The sequence below is a fragment of the Pavona decussata genome, unplaced genomic scaffold, assembly GCF_977016875.1.
Source record: "Pavona decussata unplaced genomic scaffold, jaPavDecu1.1 SCAFFOLD_174, whole genome shotgun sequence".
NCBI classification, from domain to species: domain Eukaryota; kingdom Metazoa; phylum Cnidaria; class Anthozoa; order Scleractinia; family Agariciidae; genus Pavona; species Pavona decussata.
The window spans coordinates 698,998-725,569 of record NW_028145585.1 but is presented as its reverse complement, the minus strand read 5'-3'; the positions used below and the strand labels follow the sequence as shown (position 1 = coordinate 725,569).

The 26,572-nt window shown below is 39.9% G+C and overlaps 3 protein-coding genes and 1 long non-coding RNA gene across 6 annotated transcripts in view; 2 read left to right on the top strand and 2 right to left on the bottom strand.

Moving 5' to 3' along the window:
* Positions 1-2,652, top strand: part of LOC146463850 (CAP-Gly domain-containing linker protein 3-like) — a 33,705-nt gene extending 31,053 nt beyond the window's left edge. For both annotated transcript variants that reach the window (XM_085083878.1, XM_085083879.1), the window contains one exon: positions 291-2,652. In XM_085083878.1, the coding sequence (XP_084940004.1) occupies positions 291-381 (91 nt within the window). In that variant the 3' untranslated portion in view covers positions 382-2,652. The remainder of the gene's footprint in view (positions 1-290) is intronic.
* A 2,468-nt stretch (positions 2,653-5,120) lies between these two features.
* On the top strand, positions 5,121-7,687 carry LOC146463849 (putative G-protein coupled receptor 19). The gene has a single exon (XM_085084003.1). The coding sequence runs from the start codon at positions 5,387-5,389 to the stop codon at positions 6,596-6,598; it is 1,212 nt and encodes a 403-aa protein (XP_084940129.1). The 5' UTR covers positions 5,121-5,386; the 3' UTR covers positions 6,599-7,687.
* Positions 7,688-10,299: 2,612 nt separating this feature from the next.
* Positions 10,300-20,311, bottom strand: LOC146463848 (uncharacterized). 2 transcript variants are annotated; one of them, XM_085083976.1, is made up of 5 exons: positions 20,193-20,311; positions 15,741-15,927; positions 12,986-13,150; positions 11,524-12,280; positions 10,300-10,717 (listed from the first exon to the last, which is right to left on the bottom strand). In XM_085083976.1, the coding sequence occupies exons 2-5, from the start codon at positions 15,904-15,906 to the stop codon at positions 10,453-10,455; spliced, it is 1,353 nt and encodes a 450-aa protein (XP_084940102.1). In that variant the 5' UTR covers positions 15,907-15,927; positions 20,193-20,311; the 3' UTR covers positions 10,300-10,452. The 2 variants fall into 2 exon arrangements, with proteins under 2 accessions (XP_084940102.1, XP_084940101.1); XM_085083975.1 differs by having other exon boundaries at positions 15,741-15,933; positions 20,193-20,298.
* A 3,627-nt stretch (positions 20,312-23,938) lies between these two features.
* On the bottom strand, positions 23,939-26,304 carry LOC146463847 (uncharacterized). The gene is made up of 2 exons (XR_014856798.1): positions 24,452-26,304; positions 23,939-24,415 (listed from the first exon to the last, which is right to left on the bottom strand). It is a non-coding gene; the product is annotated as an uncharacterized LOC146463847 (long non-coding RNA).
* Between the last annotated feature and the right edge of the window lie 268 nt (positions 26,305-26,572).

Sequence of the window (26,572 nt, the reverse complement as noted above, 5' to 3'; positions counted from 1 at the left end):
CGTATGTGCAGTAACAAAAGAAGGCACCGGACCTTAATAAGTGGTGAAGTCGTATAAACTGGCGGCTTAGACTCGAGTCTTCTTTGCTGTCATATCTCTCTGATTAGCTTGCTCTTACTCTTATCCTCAGTTTAATAAGCTTCTTAGTAGTATTTTCCTTTTTACAGCTCTCTGATTAGTCGCCAATTTATGCGAACACCACCCCTCCCTCCCCACCCCTCTTAAGATTACCGTATTGCGTGACTGGGAGGAAGATTGCGTTACTAAGTCAACTAAACTCCTCTTTTCAGTAAGCCACAACATGGTCTCATGGTTCGTCCAAGTCGTGTCACTTGCCGAGGAATCAATTGTGCCAAGTTAATAAACGAAGTGGGATCATGAACTCTACTGTGACATTTGGGAAAAGTACGCATTCCACTGGGAAATCAGGAAACTTATCAAAGATTTCCGACGACAAGTTGTGATATTGCCGAAAGTGAGCTTTAGCCTTTACACCTGGGTCATGAAAGTGCCAGCCATTCCGGTATTCCGATGATGTCCCGAATGCCCGACATCCGCCTTAGAGGTACCGTTTTGGATCACCTTTGACGAGAACAGCAAGCATTAAAAATGGGAATGTCCTGGAGACTGCCGAAGATGGTAACCGTATGATAACTGAGAAATGTGGGAGCAAACATAAGGAAGATTTGCAATGAACTGGCTAATTATTACCAACCGCTAGTGTCACACGTCCAGAATATAAAGTGGGTACCTTTTTACACCAGAAAAAAAGCCATCCATCTTTATGTAGATTGTACGAAACGACACAACAACAACAACAAGAACCGCCGGCTTACGGTATTTTTTCACTATCGTTAGATATTCCGAAACGAGAAGATATAGAAAACCCAGATTCAATGTTTTTCTGGCAAGCCAACAGTTAGGCTGTTACTAGGGGTTCCGCCGTTCTGTCGGCTCCGGGACTTACTCCCCGAGAAGAGTCCGCTGAGAGGAAGGAGCGTGGGCTCGTGGCAGTTCGTAAATGGTTAGCTCGCGTAGCACGCGTAATCTGGGGAGGGTTTGGGGGAAGCGAGCAAAAGTGAGAGAAAAAAAGGAGGACTGGGAAGAGGGAAAGAGAGAACTCTTCCTCTCCCCAGTGTTCCCTTTTTTCTCTCAATTTTTTTTCTTGCTACCACCCCCTCCCCCCTCCCCGATTACACTTGATGCACAGGCTAGTGAATGGTACTTGTCAGTTCGAAAAGAGTAGATTTTACCAGTCCTCTCTTTGCTGTCTTTTCAGTTTCTCTCAGGCCGATTAAACCTGACAATATCTAAGCACCGTCCTATACCCTATAGCTTTTCTATCTTCTGACCTATCTCTGCTCTCAGAAACCTACCCAATCAGTACTCAAACATATTACACCGAAGGTATTTTCTTTTCCACCAATCACATTCCCTCAAGGCGGTTTCCCGCGGTTCAGTACCACAGGTCACCTGTTGCAGTTACGAGTTTTTAACTGGTTAAAGTTGCTTAGTGCAGTCTTAATTGGGGAAACAACTTTATTTCAGAAGTCAAATGATTACTTTTTGAAAAAATGTGCAATAAAGGAGCAACGAATTTTTGAGGGGAGATAAATAGCCCCTGTTTCGCCCTGACTATGGGCGAGTCTTTTACTGTTACATATTTTCAGAATAATTTGGAAAAGAGGCTAACTCGTTCGTATTCGTCTTTCTTAGTCTTAAATGACAAGACGCGGGTGCTGGTGGGAAGGACATTCCTTCCTTCCCATCAACCATGGCGCACCCTCGTCACACGCATTTCGTAGCAACTGAGGAATATTTCCTCATGTATATCAGGATATTTGTTATCTGTCCATGGTGTCTGGGGAAAGGAAGGGTTACGGTACTCTGAATAATGTAGGGTTTGGGTATGCCTGCTGGACCAGTATGTACGATTTCTCATAACCTTTACGAGACCGAATCCACTATTAGTTACTCTCTTCGCGTAACTAAAACGGCGAAATATCAAAATTAAATAGAAGAAAGACCCTCTCAGTTACTTAACGCAACTTAAGCAGTTGCGAAAAGAAAGCCTGAAAAAAAATCAGGTTTGAATGGGATTCGAACCCATTTCCTCTGCCATACCGGTATCACAGAGGTCATGGGTTCGAATCCCAGTTAAGCCTGAATTTTTTTTCAGGCCGGCTTTCTTTTCGCAAGTGCTAAAGTTGCGTAAAGGACTGCGAGGGTCTTCTATTTTAATCTTTCAAGGGCAGTTCAAATATAAATATATGTTTCATACATTCATGTTCATTTGAAAACCAAAATATAGCTCATACACGACAGTGACCTTCTTTTACCCGCTGCAGGTTGCTTTATCGTTTTCTTGTGTAGCTACAAAGAAAAATATTTAAAAAGTTTTTAAGGACTAGAGAGTAATATTTTTATTATGATAATTATAAAGTAAGCGATTTTTGCGTGATATAAAATATATTTATTGTGTACGCAAATTTAGTAGGAACAAATATATCCTCGTTTTTATCGTTGCACGCACTGCTTGCATACGTACTTATCGACCGGAAGTGCTCATGTTGAAACGCTCAAGTGTGTAATTTTGCCTTCATCTGTAACGATGACGTCCAAGAGTTAAAGAATAAAACATGCCTGGCGTGACTGTTCGTTGTTCTCTGTCGTTTGATCTGAAATATAGATCACTGTGGCCGAGGTTTTCTGCTTCACCCTTGTCTAAAAAGTTAGACGTCACTTCGCTTTATAATTTTGAGTGTCAAAGTCATATTTTTGTCTGAGTTTGTCTAGTATAATTTTTAATAATTCTCCTGGGCCCAGTTGTTCCGCAAAGCCCGATTAAGCTAATCCTGGATTAACAAGAACTTTGGTTCGAGTTTAATTACACAACAATAAAGATTTTTCAAAAAGATTTTTGTCCCTTAGTTTTGAGGTTGACTTTTCTTTACCACTTGCTTACATGTAACATTAGAGTTTAAAAACAGTTTAACGAGCGAGCAGAAAACCTCGGTTAACTTTTATTCGTAGATTAACGTTAATCAGCTTTCGATCAACCGGGCCCCTGATGGATCTACCTATCTACCAATTTACCTACCTAAAGTTTGAATGCAGAGGACCACATTTCGGGGCATGTTACACTAGGCAACACTGGCTTTGTGTAACTCGGCTTAAGTCGCAAACAAATAGGCCTTATCACGGTTTTCGACGCCATCTTGACAAGTAGGCAAACACGTCTTGAAATAACAGTGTTTGTATGGAAATCCGATGTCAAATAATTTTCATAAAACATCGCTTCTGAAAAATTCATGAATTGGAAACTTTTGGCACTAGGAAAAGGATTTTGAAAAAAAAATTGGAGGGATGTAGCTGTGCCAGAGAGGAAGACCTTAGATAACAATGACTGGAACAAAATTTCAGAGCCCAGTGCTTTTCGCGAAAACATGGGTTTGGTGGGGGTACCCATTCTCGCGGGCTCACAAACCTGGTTCCAGTCCTTGTTATTTAAGGATTTTCTGCCAGAAAGCGTCTAGTCGTGTTTTGAACTTTCCATACATTTGTCTGTATAGCTAACCAGCCGTGAACTGCTACTAAAAATAGGTCACGGGAAAAACATACAGGGAAATGTATGAAAAGTTCAAAGCACGACTGGACGCCGGAAAGCCGAAACTGATTAGGACTAAGGGTGGTAGATAGGCGATACCAGGTTTTTCAAATCGTTTCAATACAAGCACGATATTTATCGATATTTGGCACTTTTCGATAACAAAATTATTTTTCGATACCGAAATCATGACGTCATCATCAACAATTTTCCGAGGTTATCATCTACACTCTAAAAACTTATGGTCTGAAAACATTAAACAAAAAACACACAGCCTTAGCAACAGTGTTTCAACTTTAATTATAGGATACTTCCTTCAAGCGCTCACTTAAACAAGTTAAAACAGCCTTCAAATGTCCAAGTGAACAGTATCGAAAGGGATCGAAAAAGTCGATATTTCATGCAAGAATCGATATTTTTCACTGACACCTGAGTATCAATAATATCGAGTATTTGGTATCGGTATTGGGACCGTTTTATTTGATTTCAGCTTCTTTCCCCTACCATAGCAGGAACGGCTGACAAATCGGACAATCGCGGTGATAATATTGCATGCTGGCAGCTCTCGCTAAGCTTAGGGGGATTATTGATAAACAAAGGCATTTGGTAAAGAAAAAAATGTCCATGGTAAAAACGAGCATTTTTTTTAAGATGTCTGTTTCAATGAACTTATTAAAATTACTTTTTTACTGCGTGTGCATGAAAGGCCATGAAAAGGTTTTAAGCTTAACACCTTGTCGTCATTAGCCCGATAATGAAGTGATGTTAAAATAAGCACATCGTAAAACTGCTTTCGAAATTCGGAACAAGAAAAATTATATAACTACAGAATGTTTTTTTTTCCCGCTGAGCAAAAACGGCGAAATCCCAAAGGAAGCCATAAACATACACATCACCGTTTTTTCACGGCTTGTTGTGTCCCTACATATACTAAAGCAAAATCTGTTGATTAAAATTTTTTTGCAATCATTAACCAATGAATCCGTGAATAATTATGTTTGGCTCATAGTTTTTTTTTTCCCCATCGATGTTGGTTCCAAATAAATAGAATTTACCGAGCGCTTCACAGGAATTGTCCGGCGGCTGCATGTTGTTTTCCTATTCTTTAAACTCAGTCGCTTTTTTTTTTTCGTTATTTTCTCCTACTTGCCTGCCTCTGTTGTTTTGTAAACGCGGTTCTCTGAACGATCGATCGCTTCATTCCTTTTTCACCTGTTCGCGTCTTCTGCGACAACTCATTCGCTCCTGGTTGTATATATTAATATGTTGGTTATCCGTTTATTGAACAGAGCGGAAACTTGCAAAGTGATCATTCTCACGAAAGAGTGTGTTTTGCCTTGTATCGCCTTTTGCAGATGTTCAGTTTATAAATAAGATATTACGACTGGAATTATTAAAGGAAAACTGCGTCCAATACTCGTTTGCATTTGAAATTAAGTCGAAACTGAGTGACAGGTGACTGGTAACCAGGGCAACATGACGACAAAAACAACATTCGGATATCCGATTGCACACATTCGGTAATTTGCATTTGGCGATCCAAGAGAATAGACACTGAACATCACCAGATTTCGTGAAGTTAAAGTCAGCCGGTTGTGGCCGACTCTTAAACGGACTGTACCCTTAGGGAATTGAAAGGCACGGCATGTACGGTTTTCTTCTCACGACACAATGACTACAAAGGCGGTCATCGAACCAGTGGAAACAACGGCCGTACTTGGCAAATGAAGAGCGAAAGCCTTTCATCCGTGGCTTGTTTACAAAGCCCCGAAGGGAAATATGGCGGCCACGGAGACATCCATTCGATCGAACTGTTCAGACCAAAATGTCGTTTCAGTTCCGGGCTGTCCAAACTCTGGGGCTGTCGTGGCAGAAATGTTCATGCTGTCGACAATATTCGTCGGCTCCGCACTCGGCAACGGCCTTATTCTGCTGGTGATTCACAGGAGTCGGCGAAGCGAATGGACGACAAATTACTTTGTTTTGAGTCTGGGTTTAACGAACTTGACGATTCCATTTATGTGTGTTCTATGGACAATTATTTGGGTTATGCGGGGTACATGGTTGTTCGGAAGTGTAACATGTAAATTGACATACTTTTTTCATTTTTTGAACGCCGGAGTGTCAGCTGGATTGCTCGCTTGTATCTCACTCGATCGATTCTACATCATAGTGCATCCATTGAAGTTCAAAATGAGCCGTTCGCAAACCAAGGAACTTATCCTTTTTGTTTGGATCTTCATGGTTTGCTCGGCAGCGCCAGCGTTGTACTTCTTCGAATCCGAAGACGTACCTTCGGTGAAGGACGTCGGTTTATGTATTGTGGACTTCACCAGAGTTGCATGGAAAATCTTTATAATGTTGTTTTTCACAATTGCCTTATGCGGACCCCTTGTGTTCACTTTTGTGATGTACTCACGGATCATTTATGCGGTCATCACTCGAAACCTACACGCGAAAAATTACCCGAACAGTTTCAGGAGGCAAACATTTCGCGTACCACAGTCGAAAATCAAAGTTCTTCGGATGCTGTTTCTTCAGTGGCTGGTGTTCTTGTGTTGTTGTTTTCCTTACTTTTTCGTCGTTGTTCTTCATACCCTTGAAACGATCTCGCTGTCTTCGAACTTGCATGTGAGCTTGCTGCTTCTGTCCTTCTCCAATGCGGCGTTAAATGTAGCAATTTATGCCCTTTTCAATGGGGATTTTCGGCAAGGGTGCAAGCGGGTGTTCTGCAAACCCGACGCATCGCAAGCTTATCGTTTGACCTCTCTGGGACGAAAACATCGCGTCGCGCCGTTTGAATTTAGCTCAGATCACGGCGATGCGGGCTTGTATGAACTACGGTTACCTGAACACAAACCAGTTGAAAAAACAAATAACCACAGACACAATGTGCACGGAAGCGCAAACGGTTATTTTAATACTTTGGAAAAACAAACTCATGCGTGGACTGTCGTGCGAAGAAACGTTGAGAGACAAGAGAGCGTTTAGAAATTCGGATCCCTTATTTAATTCCAGCTGCGACTGGAACGCGGAGTTAACTTAATTTATATGTTATACTTAACTGGTATGGCAGAAAGTGGCAGATGAAAATTTCAATTATGATATGCGCGCGTAGAAAAAGCGAACGAATCTTACTCGCGGATGATACAGTTTGATATATATATATGCTGAAAATCAGTGTCCAATTTGAATCGTAGTTTAAAGATCCTCGTATCTATTTATATTGCAAAATGCATATTTAAATAAATTGCCTAAATTATGGGAAGACATTTCGTTTAAAACACCAGATGTCAGGTGAATAAAGGTGTTTATTTATTCAGCCAAATGAAGAAATATAGCAAGATTAACCCTTGCACTTGCGGCAGGGGCCGCAAAGGTCAAATTAAACAAAATATCGCGTTGTAAAAGGTTTGAAAAGAACTGAATATTACCCAATAGCTTTCATTAGGATTTCATCCACAGAGTCGCCGAAAAATTTGAACCACCTTATACAACATATTAAATAACACCACAGGAAAGTACAGCTCAGCAGCTTTCATTTGAATGGTCACACGTTTGGATTTCATCCACAGACGCGAAAGTTTGAACCACCTTGCACAGTATCACAAACAGCACGGCAGGATAGCTTTCATTTGAATGGTCACCCGTTAGGATTTCATCCACAGACGCTCAAGGTAGGACCACCTTGTCTAGTGAAATATAGAGAATCAGCACTTTTGACTGAACAGCTTTCACTCCGGCGAAAGGCCACACAATTACGCTTTCATCCATCCTCGTAGTTCAGTCACAATTAAGAAACGCTGTAATGTCCAGCATAAAAATGGCGGACTTCTCTGCGCCTTTTAATAATTGCGGTAGAATTTCATCAGAGACAAATCTCGGCCTTTGCCCTTGTAAGTAGAAGGGTTAATGAAAGACACCGATGCAAATCAAACTCTACAACTTCTTATGTAAAAAAAGCTATAAATGAACTACTGCATTGTATAATATTGAACTATATGAGAGGAGACCAAACAAGATAACACTATTGATTATGTAACGTATCGGCGATTAAAGGTCAACAGAGACGTGAAAACAGCCTGTTTAAGTGTGTTGAATTTTTTTCAGTACTATTAAAATTAAAAGTCGGGAACTAAAACTCGTAAATTAAGGGCTGATTGACGCGGTAACTGTAGGAATGGTAGCTCCTAATACGAATGTATTTCGAGATCGCAGTTTATGACCCTGCGGGAAAAGCAGATCTTAGACAGGGCTATTGAAATCCAAAAAGAAAACTGATTGGTAGCCACGATTTTCAGAGATAAGTAACAATAATTCAACAACAATTCTAAAACTTTTTTCACATATACGTCACAATCTGGCGGTGTTTGTTTGTTTTTTCTTTGTTTCTTTTTCTTTCCAAAATTTAATTATCTGTGAAAATGGCTAGTTATTCCCAACAATTTTCGTTTTGGATTCCATTAACTCTTGCTGAGATCTGCTACAACTGTCACAAAAATATCCTTCCCCGTTGTTGAAAACTGTGGGTTCATCGAATGTGTGCAGAACGTATGCAAAAAACAAAGGTGTCCACGCGGATGTCTCAGGATTAAAAAGGTTTTTCTTTTCATGTTTCGTACACGCAAAGACGCATCGAAAACACAAGCATCAGTAAAACCAAGAGAGGATCAAGATCCTCTCTTGGTGAAACCCAAAAAAAATCGTTGTCTCCCGGCGGCGTTTTCAGATCGTTTTAGTTTATTTTTGCAAAGACATATTGTTGTCACTTGATATAGTACGATCTGTTCGAACGGATTGGTTGAAAATTGAAGTCTCTGAAAAAGTGAAATGCTAGCTGATCTTCTTTCGCATTTTTAGCGAGGTATATTTACACCTTCGAAAACGAAACGAATATTAAAGTTACGGAATATTTTGAAAGCGGAACCTTTCGAAGGCAACAATCTTACTGTATGCAACTCGAACGTTCAAATCAATGTTCGTTCCCACGCCTCGTCGCGCTTACCGAGTGAGCCGACTTTCATATCGGCTAATCGGCGGCTTGGGGTCGAGCCAAATTTCCAATTTCTCGTCAGCTCACTGTCGTCACACTCACCGTCTGTGCTGATCCGGGAGTTCGGTGCTTTTATCAAATCAACTGGCAGATTCGATTGAATTACCTATCTCTTCAGTTTTCATAAAAGCTTAAATAAGTTGCTAGTAGCAACTGGAAGCTATGATTTAGTTTACCTAACAGGATCGAAAACTTGCGACCATTGTTCTTCTTTCTCATATTGAAAAAAGTATTTTCATAATTTGAAGTAGAAAATGGAATTATTTAATTCAGAAAAAAAACTGATACGACATGCAATTTAACATGCTGCTTACTTGCTTTTTATAAACTGGTGAAAGCTTTGCTGCCTCCTTTTTCATAAAATCTGAAAAAGGCCTGTTTAAATGACATCGACTTGAAGATAGCCTGCGTAGCAGTCGTTTCCATTTCCTTTTAGCCAGGCGGGGCAAGCGCGCGAGGGCATTGGGCAAAAGGAGCAAAAAAAGTAGGGCTCCTAATTTTTTGCTCCCTTTTGCCCAATGCCCTCGCGCGCCTTTTCGTGCTCAAAGGAAATGGAAACGACTGCTACGCAGGCTAACTTGAAGATACTATTTAATTACCGGACAAGATTGATAACTTTGCGGCCGTTTTCTTTTTCATAAAATTTGAAAAAGGCTTACCGGAATTTTGATTTCTAGTAGAAACTGGAAGGCATTTTTTCTTTTATAAACTGGAAGGCATCATCAATTGATAACGTCGCCATCTCAGTCCTAAAAGAAATATTTGCATGATTTTGATGCCATGGCAAAGTTATCGATCGTTAAGGACTAAACAACGGTCTTGCCAAACAGCAACATAAGCCGGAATGTCTCTGTTTAAAACAGTTTACTGCGTGTTGTTAAATAGTAAATGTAACAAATTCATTTTTTTTCTGCAACATTAGGGTTTTATGCCGATCAATTCGAACCTCCAACATCACCGCCCGGCAAATACCGGGCATTTGACCCTGTACCGTGACCGGGAAAGGGGGAATTTAAACCGGATTTTTCTTCTGGTCTAGCGGAATTGGCCCGGCTTGAGTTTTTCCATGTTTTTGAGAGATAGGGGTTTTCAAGGACAGAGTTTCACCTTTTTGAGCGAATTATTCACTCTTAAGCGGGCTTTAAAATAGTTTTTAAAGGTGTCGATTTAAAGGAGCCAATCTTCAACAGTTTAAATGTCCGGGGGGTTAACCGGACGGGAAGTTAAGATAAGATAGGATAATACTTTATTGAACACTCCCCAGAGGGGCTTTTCGGTGATCAATACATCATGTTTAAATCATGTTTAAAATGAAGTTTAGAATTGATTGGTGCATTGGAGTTACACTCGAGGACAAAACTAGCTATGGCCTTTCACATTAGAGATGAGAGAGGCACATCTAGTTTAACTAATATTGTGCCCCTTTAAACATAGAATGATAGCTACAATAAAGAAAGGAATAATTAATTAGTTAGTACAAAATGCTATTGCAAGTAGTAAAAGGTTATTAATTGGGTGTTGAGTTTGGAATCCAAGAATCGTCTTCTGTAATGAAAGGACCTTGCAGCCAACCTCGTTCCCACCAGAGCTTTTCCCTTGTAACATGGGCAGGGGCGAGCCCCTCCCAATTTTACCAGGGAAAAACAACGGAACGAAGTTGCCTTGCACTGAAAAGAAAAAAAAAACGATCGTATATCGTAAACGTGTACAGTAGTGCAGTTATAATTTGCCTTTTAATGTGCCGTGTTCAGTGGCTTGCATGTTTCTTGTAAAAAAAAAAATACTTGCTTCACTACTCAGTATTGAGAAAATGCTTCATAGAATCATCAAACTCTTCCATAAATGGCGTGTGAAACACTGGGGACACCGTTCCAGTGAATTTGCTTTTGTAGCTTTGGTTTCTGTAGGTAAGGATGTCATCCATTTTGTACCTGACCCATGCGTGCAAAAACTCCGAAGAATCTATGTTGTAAGGGTACTTCGATGCCATGGCAACATCAGCTACATAAGCCGTTTGAAAGTCGATTTGCTCATGAGGGCCGTTCAATTCTCCCATTCTGGAGAGAAAATAAAGGGGAGAGATCATTTCACCACAAAATGAATAATAATAATAATGATAATAATAATATAATAATAACTTTATTAACGTGTCAAGAAATGTAGCTGAGGGGAGAAGTCCCCTCTACTAATAGTGGACACCTAACTAAATTCTAAATATTCTAAAAAATTATAAAAAATGAATTAAAATTTACATCGTAAACCATATTAATAAAATTTCATACATCAATCGCAAAAAATCATGTAAACCCAAGTCATTCTCGGCATAGGTTGCAGCCTCGACAGTTACTGACATTTGCTGCTAGGGCAGTAAGGTCCTGATTACGTATGACTCTTTTAAATTGCTTCAGAGAGGGTTGATATCTTATTCTAGGAGTGAGATCATTCCACAGTTTAGGCCCTAGGTAACGAAGTGAGTGTTTTCCATATGTCACCGAAGAGAATCGAGGTTGAACAAATTCTCGCTTTCTTAAGTAATACGAACCACTGTCTAATTGGAAAAGATTACAAAGTCTCTGTGGCAGTAATTCATGCTTAATCTTATACATGAAGATGGCAATGTCCTGTAATCGTCTGTTGTATAACGATGGTATGTCTGCTTTTGCTAGTAGTTTCTCGTAGCTAGAAAGCGACAAAGGACTTTAATTTTCGTAGTTCCAGTTTCTTTGAGAGATTCGCTTACAGAGGAAAAAATTATTTAGTTATTTAGTTATTTGTTTCTTAGTGCCTTAGGCGCCTTCTCGAGAGGACAACGATCATGATGATGATGATGACAATGATGACAATGACAATAAAACATCATTACCTGGCAATCCACTTTTGGATTTCGCTCTCCATAGCTTGCTTGTCCGGGAGTTTCATTTCTCCCGTGATACAATTCACAGCCCAGTGCGCTTGTGCGTCAAACATGGTAAACGTGTAGTACTCGTTCAATGCCCCAATGTACAGAACCTTGTTATTTCCACCGTGGATCCACAGGATGCACTTGTAGAGTCCAGCTGGGTACAGGACATTCGGAGTCTTCAGGCGTAAGCGCTCTTCAAGGAAAGGGAAGGAGTATTGGTAACCGGTGCAAAGAATGATGTCATCCACTTCTGCTGTGGTACCATCTTTGAAATGGACAGTGTTGCCCTCGACTTTGGTCATCAGTGGCTTCTCTGTTATCTCAGGGGGCCACTTGAATCCCATCGGTTTCGATTGCCATGTGCAAACAATCTTTTCAGCACCGTATTTAAGACATTGAACGGCAATGTCTTCCGCAGACAAGCTGGAACCGACCACAAGAACTCTCTTGCCCTTGAACTGAGAGCCACTCCTGAAATCGTGCGAGTGGATAACTCGACCAGGGAATTTGTCAATTCCAGGGAAGTAGGTCATGTTTGGAACAGAGAAGTGACCAGATGCCACAATCATGTGGTCAAACCTCTCGGGTGGAAGTACCTGGTCCTCTGCAAGGTTCTTGACAACCACTGAAAAGTCATCGGTGGAGTCGTTGTAGGTCACTTGACGAACAACGTGGTTGAAACGAATCCAACGACGAAGATCATTTTTGGTCCAGCGACCTTGACAAAGAAAGTGTTTGTTCAAGGAAACGCGTTTCACAAATAAGTGTTATTATGGATAGGATGGCTACCGACGTCGGAATGTCAAGCGACATGACCATGTGACGTCCGGCTACCGACGAAAACGCCCGGGATTTCAACGCTCTCGCTGGCTAATGCTTCCACAAAGGTCTCGTAAAAGAGCTCCTGTGCCGGTTCCATAAAGCTTCTTAAGATGCAGGAGTGGGATTTTTCCGCAATCGTTACCTGCATTGCGAAGGATTTTCTCGCATGTACTATTGGATCACTCCGCGGAAGACAGTTTATATGAGGATAAAGGAGTGCAGGGAACAACTGAAGAAAACTTTCCTTTTTCTTAATTTGAATTAACGTGTATGTTTGGATGTTAAGATGCTTTATCCAAGATTAACGAAGCTCTCCTAAGTTGAGATGTATCTTTAGTATCGCTTCTAAACAATAGCTTATTGTTAGAATGACGACAGACTATTCTCAAGAAACAATACTTAGGATACATCTTAACTTAGCTGGGCTTCGTGAATCTGGCCCCAAGGTCCCTATCATATGACAAGGATGATCATTGCCTTGGAAGGCAACCAGAAGTCGTTGATTTCCAGTTTTAGATCATTTTTACATCATCACATCAAGCCATTGTAGTAAAAGATGTAGCCTCGGGTACCAGAATTAGACTTAAATGTTAATACTCACCCTTCAAATAATCGTAAAGAACCTCCCTGGGTGGATACGATGAAATGGCTTTCCCAAAATGTTCGTCAAAGGTATAGTCTGGATATTCCAGACCTTCCTTGGGACCATTGGACCACAATCCTTGGTACATGCTTCCATGTACTGGCTCTCCATATACATCGGTACCTGAAGCCAAGTTGAAAAATAAAGAAGTCAATTAATGTCTCTGTAATGATTTTAGACTGAATCTTCATGAGCGTGCTTTGTATCATGCATCATAAGGTCAGAGAACGGAAAGTTCTGTCTTTCACACGGCTACGAACTACTGCAGGCAATTAGTTTAGGCTTGAAGTTTTTCTGAACACGTTCAAACGAATGTTAAAACGTTCATGCTCATCAGTGGAGTTTTGCAAAGTTGTTGCATCCTTGGTCTCAGAGCCAGCATTGCACTTATCTAGTGGGACACAACTATTTCCTACCAAGAATACTGACTCAGGCTTCTTGGCCAGCGGTCGGTCGCCACTCGCTAGGAGAGACTATGAGATATTAGTATAAATCTACTAGTGTTCTATCACGAATGCCGTTCTCTGATTGGCTACGCTACTCGCTATCTATTCTGTGATAGATAGTGAGTAGCGGTTTTCAACAAAATGGCGGCCGCTTCGTCGCGTTTTCGAAGTGTCTACGATGAGGAAATAGATAATTTACTTGTTTAGTTTTGACCGACTAGTAGATTTATACTAAAACAATTAGATTATTCGCTCTCGATTTCTATGCGTGATAGCTGATTCGGGCTGCGCCCTCATCAGCTATCACGCGATAGAAATCTCGAGCTCATAATCTAATTGTTAATTAGAATTTTTTCACCTCAGGATTGTTACGGTAAAACAATTAAGAGTCGTTATACGGAGCAGCCAATAAATGTTTTTTTTTTTTTTCAGTTACCTCTGAGTCAAACCTGGCGACTAAATGCAGGCCAAAGAGCGAGAGGAATCTGGGTACGAGACTAGAATTCTGACGCAACGCGTTGTCGAGTCACGATAAAAATCACCGGAGCGTATTGTAATCAAAGGCTCCTGTGAGCCAACTCGTGAATGCAGAAGTGAATAGTGGTAACCGTAAAGCGGTACTCGCAAAGTTACGCGAAGGTGGACGTGTGCGTTCTTTTGGTGGTTTTGCATGGTTGCCAATCGACAAAAAAGCGTCCAGTTTTTCTTCCAAGAACCTCCGTAATTTTTTTTCCTCGTGTCGCGTTGTTGCCGAATGAAACTTGATACATGTGAACGACTTTTGGTTACCTAGCACGTAACCTAAATCTTCCTTTTTTTTTTTTCGGCATGGTAATATTCCTTTCTACATTCAAACGACGGCTTCTGTCACGTTTTATATGAGAAGAAGCTTTAAATCTTGCTTTAGTTGCTATTTTGGCTTTATATTGTAGCTATTCACTAGGAAATGTTCAGTGTTTTTCAGTTGCGAGGACGTGTTTGTTTACATTACGCCCAGTTGTCACGTTTCATCAATAAAAATAGAAAAACGCACAAAAAGCTTTCCTAAATAAAATATTTATTCAGATAGGTCTTTTTATAGGCCTTAGAAGCCGCGAGGCGTCTTGCAAGCGATTTGAAGTCAATTTTGAAGCGAACTTATCCAAACACGTTTTTCAAACATTTTGCAAAAACTGTTCGGAATACGAATAATCGATCTATTAAAATAGTATTTTAGTACAAATACACAATCAAACCTGTAATTATTTGTGTGTTCAAGAGAACACACAAAATTTATGTTTTCCTATCACCAACGTTTGCTGCCTTCGCCCTTTTTAAATTTATTTCCGACTGGTGGTCAAATTCACAATTATGATACTAGAACCTCAGCTCATTTTCGACCTCACACCTGCCGAACTAATATCAAGCAATTTACTATACTCTATAGAGGGCCAAAATATGGAATGCTTTGCCATTATCAATTACGTCTTCCCCTAGTCTATCCACCTTCAAAAGAAAGCTTCTTGATTTCCTCAGTTAATTGCATGAAACGTCCGACTCTGTTATGTCTTTATAGTCTTACCACCGTATGTTAAAAAATCTCAATACAATGTCTTTACTAGTCTTAAAGTCCTAACATATCTCCGAGGAGACCTCTCAGTGTAAGCCCGGGGGTTTCTTAAGGTCTCCTCGCCACTTCTTACTTCTTCTTTTACTTTTATTATTTACTCTAAACTTATTACAATCCTAGTCTATTATTCATTGTAACTTTCTATGTTTGTATGTCGTGGTGAATAAATAAATAAATCCACACGAAAATTCCTAGAAACATTGGAACATTACCAAGGAACTCCACGGATTAAAAGTTGATTTGAGATCCGCCTGCTCATCGGGCTAATAAAACCACAAATCGAACAAAAAATTTTTCAAATAGGAGAAAGATCCTCGCAGTTACTAGACAGCTTATTAAGCAGTTGCGAAAAGAAAATTTCTTCGCCTTTAAAGCTTGATTTCCGCTGTTGAAACTGTCGAGCATCCCTTAGAAGTTCCTCTTTCGATTCACCGTTTCCAAGAGGTTTGTTTCCCTTCCGAAAACGCAAAATTCGCTTATTTCGACCAGCGCCAGAGTGAAATTCCGCTACATTACGTTCACTCATTCACTGCGCATGCCTGAAAGTTAGCAACCCACCAACCAAGTGAAAACTCCACCATCGCTTTAACTCGTTCATTTCGTATGTAGGCATTCACGAGTTAAAAAGGAAGCATAAATAAAGTATGAGACTCCTCACCAGTTTCCCACGAATATTTCCAGAGTCCGCCCCAATCAGACTGTTTATCAAAGCACACAATCTCTGGAATCTCCTTCCCTTGTTTTTTCAGTCGATTAAAGTGATACAACGCAGACATGCCACTGGGCCCTGCACCGATTACACAAACGCGCTTTGCTCGAGACATCTCAGCATGAGCAGTTCAAACCTGTTCCTGAAAAAGAAGAGCAAAATGTAAACAAGCCGTACGTGGTATGGTCTTTGCAGCAACAGCAAGGGAACATATTTCGCTCGATATCAAAGACCGAAGAAACTTGGGAACGAGGTTAAAGGCATTAAATATCGTACAGTCAAGTTAAAGGGGCAATGGAGTTTCATCGCTTTTAAGATCTCTGTATCCTCTATTTTGGTGGTTGATCATTCTTCAGGGATGTCTTTCCATTCTGAGTTCCACAGACATGTATCTTAATGCCGGACATTCTGCAGCTAACAGTCACATGGTACCGAATCCGCCATGCTGGAGAGCAAGTTGCGCACTGGAACATCAAAAAAACAAAGCGACTTCATAGAAGTTTCTTTGTTTTGAATGTCTCAGTGTGTAGCTTACTTTCCAGCACGGTGGAGTTTGTACCATGTGACCGTTAGCTGCAAAGGGCCAATAGCAAAACGAAAACAATTGATCTCGTAGCCAGATCTCAGTTGGTTCGGGAGATCTGAGTACGAGATTAGGACCGGTCCAGGTAAGTGTTATCATATCGCGGGCTCACAATCACCGCCCATTGCGCATGTGGACAATCGTGACCCGAAAACTACTACCACTTCACTTCACTTTTATTTTAGGTGTTACCTTATAAAGATATACATGCATCTACTACGAGCAAAGGAAAAAAACGTGAGGGGTAATCCTTGACTCGGTGGCTACGCCCAGAGTAAATAGTGTTGCACAGTTATTCTTCCAGCAATTCTGTATAGTATTTTGTAATTAATGCCACAAAATCATGTCTTCCAAGCTTAAAGTGTTGTGTGTTTATGAAATAACTTTGTTAAAGTAGACATGACAACTCTTGCAGGCTTTAAGAAGAACCTGAAACTGAAGCTCTTGCAATAAAATTCTTCATTTTAGACGACACTACGCTGGAATGTCTGCATGTTTTATAGCGGGAAGATAAGAAGATGTTAACACAATGGAAATGTTTATTTCGTTGTCATTGCTTGTGGCATATTGAGTTTTTCTCTTCGTTATTCTACCTTTCTACCAGGCCCGGGTTGTTCGAAGGACGATTAGCGCTAATCCGGGTAATTACCATGACAACATATAGGTCTTGTGCATACTTAACCCAGGATTAGTGCTGATAGGGCTTTAAACAACTTTGGGCTAGATATTTAGCAATCTACAGCATTCATTCTCTTCTTCTTTTTTACCTCTTCCAGTAGACAGATTAAGTTTCATCGCGTCGGTTCATTCCATAGGGTTCTTGAACTCTGTGGAATGAACCGACGCGATGAAACTTGATCTGTCTACTGTGCACGTTTCAGCTTTCTTTATTTATCAACCAATCACATCTCAACTTTTCATTGGTATCGTCTTTAAATATTGTAACCGTTTATTTCCAATTTTTACTTAGCTTCCCCCCCCCCCCCCCCTGAAGAAGGTTAGTATTGTCTGAACCGAAATATTAGGCAATAAAATTATTTTAGCTGTCAGATCAGCCTTGCATTTAAATTTAAAGGAAACCAATGCAAGCCAACCGAAAAATAAGAATTGATCTTGTACCGTATGGTGTTCCTTTCAGAATAATTGAGTAAACTACTGAGGCGATTCAGTTTATATCTTTGAAACAATAATGATAAGTCTGATCAATAACCACAAAAAAGAAAAATGAATACTACGTATTTATGTTAAAAGCTAAAAACGTTCAACGGTTAAAAAACTCTTGAAGAAATAAGCTTTCGGCTACCAGACTAAAGCCTTTGACGAATGGTAAAAAGCATGCAACGCATAAATATTTAACAATTATCCACCCATGCGAAGTGGAGGTAATAGTGATGGATATTTACCTCGCCGCTTATTTCCCACCATTTGTCGGGATACCGTCAAAACCATCACTATTTACCTCCACTTCGGTGAATAATTGTTAAGTATAAAAGTAAGTGCAAAAAAGAGAGGAATAATCGGTCAGTATCAAATATGGAGTGCAGACTACGAACTGCGACTAACTGGGTATAAAACACGGACTGGATATATGAAATAGCTTACATTAAAATTACAGGTTGTTCGAGAGGTCCCATCAAGTTTATTCGGTTTTTCTAACAGCACCGGAAATGTACAATAATTGACAAAGACTGCGATTATTTTCACAAATGATAAACACTTGGCTCGTCCAATTTTGGGGGCAGTACTTTTGACTGTTCCATCCATGTTTTGGGAACTTTCAAGATGCTCGTGGCACATTTCTTACCTCAGCACAGTTTCCGTTGCACAGGCTTCTTCTCGCGAAGACATGTTCTGTAGCCGTTGACTTCAACAGAAAAGTGCACCTACTTTTTGATCGTAGCGAATGACTTTGTCCGCCACGTAATCAACGGGCGCCCTAATCCTGGGTTAACGGCTGTGAAGTTTGATTGAGTTTTATAACTAATCAATAAGCATTTTGCCAAAAGATTTTTTTAAGTCAGCTTTGAGTTGGACTTTTCTTTACCTCTTCAGCTTAAAAGAAGTTTTTGAAAGCCTTTTTTAACGAGCGAGATGAAAACCTCCGTAAACTTTTACTGTCACGAATTAGCGTTAACCGGCTTTAGAACAACCGGGCCACGGCCAGGCCCATAGAAATAATTGCGACTAGAACAGCTTGATGCTGAAAGAGCGGGGATTGTACATCAACGAAATGTACCGTACCACAAAATCACATATCGTAAGTAAAATCCAAAAAGCGCGTTGCTTTTGAATTATGTGACTTAATTTTTGAAATAAAGACGATCGCTAATAAATTACTGTATAGCAGGGTGTAAGTCGTTAAAAATTGTTTGAAGATAAAATATCCTCATTCGAAAATATTGAATAGTTGCTTTAAATGACCTCAAATGCAAAGAGGCTGAACCCTGGGTCGACTGCTAAAAAACTAAAATACCAAACACTCTTCAGAGCAACCTTACGAATTAAAAATCCAGCTGTTTTGCCGAGATAAAGCAAGATTTTATGTTTACACTGTCGATCCTCATTATTTTATACCCAGCCCGTAGTCCGTAGTCCGCAGCCCTCGTTTTACACCTCAGTCCATATTTTATACCCAGTCCGTAGTCCGCAGTCCGCAGTCCGTAGTCCGCAATCCACGTTTTAATTATTTAAACAATGCATTTTTTATACGGACCGGCGTAATAATAAACTAACATTATCACGCAATACATCTATCGAAAAAAAAATGAACACACAGTTGTGGTGCTGTTTATCACAAGATGATTTTAACCGTTTTTAGACTGTGAATGAAATCAGATGTGTGGTTCAACGCATGTGACCACATACCGTGACTGTTGAAAAGATGACAGGACAACTACATAATGTAGCCAGACACATACATACTTCAGTTCATTTGTTTTGGCTGGTTTTGGACCACCGACAGCGTTCGCTCAGTTTGATTTATTCGTGACCATAATGGACCGCCGACCCGCAGTTTCCCACATTGCACACACACCATATTCTGTATCCGTGAGATCAATTGTTTGCATTCTTTAGGAGAGACCAAGCCCTCACCTCCATTCCCAATGTCAAGTCTAGTTTATACGTCGCGCTACAGTCGAATTTAATTCAGACGAATTTAATTCCATTAAATTCGTCGCTCCGTCGATATAAAATCGTGGCTTAGTTTTATGCGTCGAGATCAATACGGTCGAATGTAATTCACTTCCCAATTGAAGTGTCTCTGGTCGCCACGGATCGCTGCGGGCTTGTTAAAATAAGTTTGAAATACATTTTAAAAATGTATGCATTTCATTCGACGCGACGCTAGTGCGACGTTTAAACTGAAGAGGCGTTATCAATATTTTATCCGTCTAACCAAGACGCCGATAAAACGTCTTGGATGAATTTAATTTACCAGACGAATTTGATTCGTATTGGACGTCGCGCTATCGTCGAATTTAATTGCTTGTGGGGCCTTGAATTAAATTCGACTGTTGCGCGAGGTATAAACTAGCCCTTACAACATATGTCGGGTCGTCACGTAACTCATAAATAACTGGAATCTCAAGCCCCGGGCCACCACCTCTGTTGATCCCCATACCTCGCTATTACGGACACTAAGAGTGTCCTTTTACGAGAGTTGACTTTAGTGAGATTTGACTGGCTTCAGCTCGTTTGTCACTCATGAGCATTATTGTTGATTATTATCGATGTTTTAAGCTTCTTGATACACCGGGAAAACGATTAGACAACTACTTTCAGTGAAAAAACAGCAAATTAATAGGAAAAATACTCACCAAATCCAGAAATTCTGGAGAGTCACCGTCGTAATAACGAGGATCTTATCGGGTGGGGATCGTAAAACCGAGATGAAACGCTGAGTCACAGTGGTCAGCGGTGTTGTTGAAAAAACATTCAAAACTACGGCCAAAATCAAAATCCCTATTGTTCAAAATAGTGTACTGCTCGCAATTACGAGTAGCTGTACGGGCCCCGAAATGATCCCCGACCCTGAAATGATCTTCTTCTTTTTTTTTTTTTTTCACTCTGACCCCGAAATGATCCCGAACTAATTTTCGGGACGATTTGGACATCAAATTCTTTGGCCTTTTTTATTCCTTTTTTTTTTGTTTACATTTCCTTATTAAAACTATAACCGGCTTTGTATTACCAGCAGAAAAATGTCAGAAAAATGTTCTCTTTTCTCTTAGCTTTGTTTTGTGGAAATTCTGTCAGAATTCAAAATAAATGATGACTTTTATTTTAATTGACGTCCACTTTATCAACTTTAACCAATGTTTATAGAAAACGCTATAAATATCACTTCTTGTTCCAATCTTCCGCCTCCGTAACCGAGCCTGAACACAATGTAGCCAGCAAACCGCGTGGTTTTCAATTCTTCTTCCGTTTTGCTATTTGCATGAAAAGTGTAAATTCAGGAAATGAAGATAAGCCTCCAGAAACGAAATTACAATTGCCGAAAAACTTTCTGCATAGTAATTAAGTTATATTTTTTGCGAACAAACGTGCTGTGTAGTCTTGCGTGATGTCGTCGATGTATCCGTAAAATTAGCAAATTATTCTCACTACATACATATTGCCCTGACACGGGAAGCTAAGTTATGGGAGGATACCCGCGACATGTAGGATACGGCATCGACCGCCACCAGGGGAGGTGGGAGGGGCGAAACTTCCACCGTGACTTCACCGAACTCCGTTGAACTGGCCACGAGGCGACTAAAATTGTGATATTTGAAGCGGAGGCCGCAATGTGTCATGCCACTAGCACTATAATGCTGGAATTTGAAGAACTCAAGCTTTTCCCGCGCAACGGGCTAATTATATATGCAGTAACATGGATGTATAATTAAAAAAAACTGACTCAAAGTCAATATTAAACAGCAGTTAACGTTACCTAAAGATAGTCGTTTGCACGTGTACTTCAGTTTGCTATCTTCCTATTTTCCCGCCAAAAGGTAAGCCATGTCATTATTGACACTGACTTTACAAAGTAATTACAGTCAACTCCCTTTATTGCGGACAACCTCGGGACCGTGAGTTAATGTCCTTAATAGCAAGAGTCCGCAATAGCGGGAATTTATTTCAGTCAAACATCTGTAATTTAATGTTGTCGGGGATTTAGCTGCTGTCAGTGTTATCGGGTTGTCTGCAAGGTGAGAGTTAACTGTAGTGCGTTCGGTTGTTCAGCCAGATATTAAATTACTATTTTTTGAACACCTCATCCCAAATCTCGGAAGAAATCAAAGCAGTTCTTCCAATTATTATCGTTATTTATCGATCTATTTATTTCAGTGTCACCGCCCGCCGCCCAGTTTGCCTTATTCTGTGAACGTCACTTCTGTTTTGTCAATCCACAATCCCCTGTTTGCATTCCGTTCCAAAATTTAGTTGGGAATCATTTCGGGGCCTATACAATAGCTATTTAAAGCTTACATTGTCTGCTTAGAACTTCCGGTACTTCCGGTATACCTCTTACATGCTGTTTGACGCAATCTGCTTATTAATAAGTTCTTGCCGACTGCCTTAGTTTAGTAACTTTTCTTCTGCGCTTGCCGTGCAGATGGGTTGAAATATTTCAGATGAGTTTTCTTTTTCATCGGCGACCTTAGCTGTATGTAGGTGTTGTATGGATGCAATTCAGGGGCGTGTAGCGGCGGCCACTGGAGCCTAAGCGAATGCAGTCGATAAGCTGTTTTTGTCTTCCACGGTTGATACATTTGTTCATCGTTTGCACGAAGGAATTTTGTTTGCTAGGTCATTCGTCTTGCCTTCATTGCAAAACGTAAAAGTATCCTGTCTCTAGGTTCTCCTAAGCTGCTGGCAAACAACGGGAAGGAACGAGAGTTCTGGGGATGTGACTGATTTGAAATTTGAAAGTTGTACTCGTACTCAATCTCGTACTCGTGCTCTGATCTGAAGCTCCCTTTTATCAGCTTAGTGACGGTGCGCCTGTCCCGTTTTGGTTGTACTTGATAAATGTGGAGAGCACGAGAAAAACGCGTTGCCAGAGGCAATAACAGAGAGCTTTCAATTCCAAGTTTCTTGAATGGTCCATGTTTTTTGTTTACAACGTAGCTACTAGAAAATGGGATAAGAAACAAACAAGCCGCGAGCGAAGAAATCTGTGAAATGAAAACCGGGGTTTCCAAACTGTTCGTTTCTAGCTTTCTAAGTTTTTTTTCCTAGATGGACTATTATGCACCAAACTATTTGAATTTTTCTTTTTCTCAAGAATCTAAAATAACCTTTTTATTGTCTGATTGATCATGGAAATTCACTCAAATTTGCTATTTTAAGCTTACACTGTTTACCTAAAAATAACTTCCTATAATTCCAATAACTGTACTTAAGTTCTTGCCGACTGACTTAGTTTAGTAACTTGTACTCTGCGCTAGCTGTGCAGGCTTCTTGAAATATTTCATGCCGCTGTTTGGATCGATTTCTTCAGCAGGAGACCTGTTTACCCTCCAATAATTTAACTTCTGCGTTGACTGAATTTACCTGCACCGTAATTGTTGTTCATATTTAAGGTACGTCAGATGAGTTTTACTTTTCCATCGGCAAGCTTCGCTGTTTGTAGCTCACTCATGTCAATGTTTTGTGGACGCAATGCAAGGGCATGTACCCACAGGATTCTGTTTTTGGATACCACCTTTTGACGTCCTCTTTACGTCATCAGAGTACAGACCCACGGCAAAATGAAATCTATCGTCTTGAATACTGCACACCATTGTGATAATTCGTGATAATTCACCATCATATCGGTGACATATGGCTGGACAAATATTTTCCTCCTTTTCACATCACAACAAAGTTCAAGCGTTTTTTTTTTTTAACCTGGTTGAGGAATTTGAATCAGATCGAATGTGAAAAGAGTAAAACATTTCTAGCTTTTTAAATTACCAGAGTCAGCTTAATAAGCTCCCAAGTTGTGAGCTTGTGAGCTTGTGTAACTGTCCTTGCTTTCGAGATGAAACCCAAAGTAAATAGATGAAGAACCAACTCCGTTCAAGCGGAGAATAAGGACCTAAAGTAAGATTTGAGCGTTCTCGTTTAGTTTTCAAGGTTGTGGAGATATCTACCGCGATTTCTTCTATAAATAAGCAACTACGCTACACCTCTAAGAAGAATTTGAAATAAAATCCAAGCAACCATTTATTTTTCTTGAAACGTGTATTCGTTGATAGCTATCAAGTTGAATTGTGAGGAAAAGAGGACATTCATTGTTGAGTAAAGTTAAATCCATGGAATTATAGTTTTTTCAACGTTTTTAAACTCATGCTGTTAACTTGTTTAAGGGAATCTAAACAGCCTTTTCACAAAGCGGGGTTATTTACTGCATCGAAGGGAAGTTTACGGCCTCTCGTGCGTGGACATATTTTTCGGCAAACGATTCTATTTTAAATTTATTCCTATTTTGAACTCACCAAAAAGAACTTGATTGGAAGACATTTTGACAATCCCGTTATCAGTTTTTGAAATCCAGTTCAAATTATCACACATTAACAAATTTAACAGTTTGTTTTCATGAAATTATACCATTGATCACGAATACCTTGAAGAGAAACGACGGACAAGAAGGTAAGTCATTATGAAAAAATATTCTCTAACAATCGAGCAGTTGTGCAATTTATTTTGTCTAATCGGGAAAGAGAACGGATTTAAGAAGGTAGTCTTTCTTACCTGAGTTTACTTTTGATACCAATCAGGTAAGCACTTCAACGTATTTTGACTTAATTGACACGTGGGTTTCGAGAGTCGCGGTGTATTTGAATCTCCTGGCTAGCGTACATTCTAAGCCGTTACCATCTGTGGAAAAGCTATGAACAAAGGCTGAAATAAAAACTCGTTAAGTTATGATCCATCTCAGTACAACCTACTTGGCAGCCGAGTGCTTCCTTGACTCAGCCAAAGACGTTCCGGCTTAAGAACCATCGCTATCTGCGAGAGTCTCGCACATTTTGTGACCTAAATGCTGTTTCAAAGACACAAAATATGACTAATAAATTATCAAACCTCCAAGACAACATAAAACTAGAGAAGTCAGAACACTTAGCAAGCATTCTTGCGATCTTGCGTGCATTTGATGAAAAAAAAAGAGAATTGTGCGAGCAATTTCCATTCGTCTTATCAAGTATCAAGGGATCTTATAAGTGTACAAAGAACGTAGCTCAAGTGATAAAACAAGTTTCGCTTCCCTGAAACTCACCTCAGTGGTAGCACCAAAAACCTTTGGTTGGAAACAAGAGACAGAAGGTGTGGCGTTTGAAAAATTGGTACAGCTAGACACTAAACTGAGGGAAGCGATTTGTCACAATTAAACCGACTGCAAGCACTTTCGTTGTCCTGTGTGCTGGAAAATATCCTCTTCTTAATCAATATCAATGCGTCATGAGCGGTACGAGGAGAAAAAGCCAATTGAGCGTTCTCGTTTATTTTTCTAGGTTGTAGAGATATCTACCGAAGTTTTTCTTTAAATAAGCAAATACGCTGCACCTCTGAGAAGACTTCGAAATAAAATCCAAGCAACCATTTATTTTTCTTGAAATGTGTATTCATTGATAGCTATCAAGTTGTGTTGTGAGGAAAGCAGGACATAAATTGCTGCGCGCAGGTAAATCCATGGAATTATAGTTTTGCAAAATTTTCAACTGACGCTGTTAACTTGTTTAATTTTAAGGGGATTTAACAGCCTTTTCACAAAGCGGCATCATTTGCTGCATCGAAGGGAAGTTTTCCTCTCGTGGACATATTTTTCGGCAAACGATTCTATTTTAAATTTATTCCTATTTTGAACTCACCAAAAAGAACTTGATTGAAAGGTATTTCGACAACCCCGTTATCAGATTTTGAAATCCAGTTCTTTTATCACACGTTAACAAATTTAATAGTTTGTTTTCATGAAATTATACCATTGATCCCGAATACCTTGAAGAGAAACGACGGACAAGAAGGTAAGTTACCTCGAAAAAATATTGTCTACCAATCGAGCAGTTGTGCAATTTATTTTGTCTAATCGGGAACGAGAACGGATTCAGAAGGTAGCCTTTCTCTCGTGAGTTTACTTTTGATACCAGTCAGGTAAGCACTTCAACGTATTTTGACTTAATTGACACGTGGGTTTCGAGAGTCGCGGTGTATTTGAATCTCCTGGCTAGCGTACATTCTAAGCCTTTCCCTAAACATTACCATCTGTGGAAAAGCTATGAACAAAGGCTGAAATAAAAACTCGTTAAGTTATGATCCATCTCAGTACAACCTACTTGGCAGCCGAGTGCTTCCTTGACTCAGCCAAAGACGTTCCGGCTTAAGAACCATCGCTATCTGCGAGAGTCTCGCACATTTTGTGACCTAAATGCTGTTTTACCGCGACAAAATATGACTAATAAATTATCAAACCTCCAAGACAACATAAAACTAGAGAGGTCAGAACACTTGGCAAGCATTCTTGCGATCTTGCGTGCATTTGATGAAAAAAGAGAATTGCGCGAGCAATTTCCATTCGTCTTATCAAGTATCAAGGGATCTTATAAGTGTACAAAGAACGTAGCTCAAGTGATAAAACAAGTTTCGCTCCCCTGAAACTCACCTCAGTGGTAGCACCAAAAACCTTTAGTTGGTAATTAACAAGAGACAAAGAGTGTGGCGTTTGAAAAATTGGTACAGCTAGACACTAAACTGAGGGAAGCGATTTGTCACAATTAAACCGACTGCAAGCACTTTCGTTGTCCTGTGTGCTGGAAGATATCCTCTTCTTAAACAATATCAATGCGTCATGAGTAATGCGAGGAGAAAGAGCCAATTGAGCGTTCTCGTTTAGTTTTCAAGGTTGTGAAGATCTCTACCGCGGTTTCTTCTTTAGATAAGCAAATGCGCTGTAATAATAATAATAATAATAATAATAATAATAATAATAATAATAATAATAATAATAATAGTAATAATAATAATAATAATAATAGTAATATATTCGGTATCACCAACGGATCAAACATGAACTATACACATTGATCCCTGATGATGCCGTTGATCGGCGAAAGCTTGGATTTTAGTTTTTACTTTTAAACAGCAGTTTAAGGCCTCAATTGAACAGTTTTATATATTTTTAACCATGCTGCTGAAGGACAACATGAACAGATTACTGAGCATAATGGGA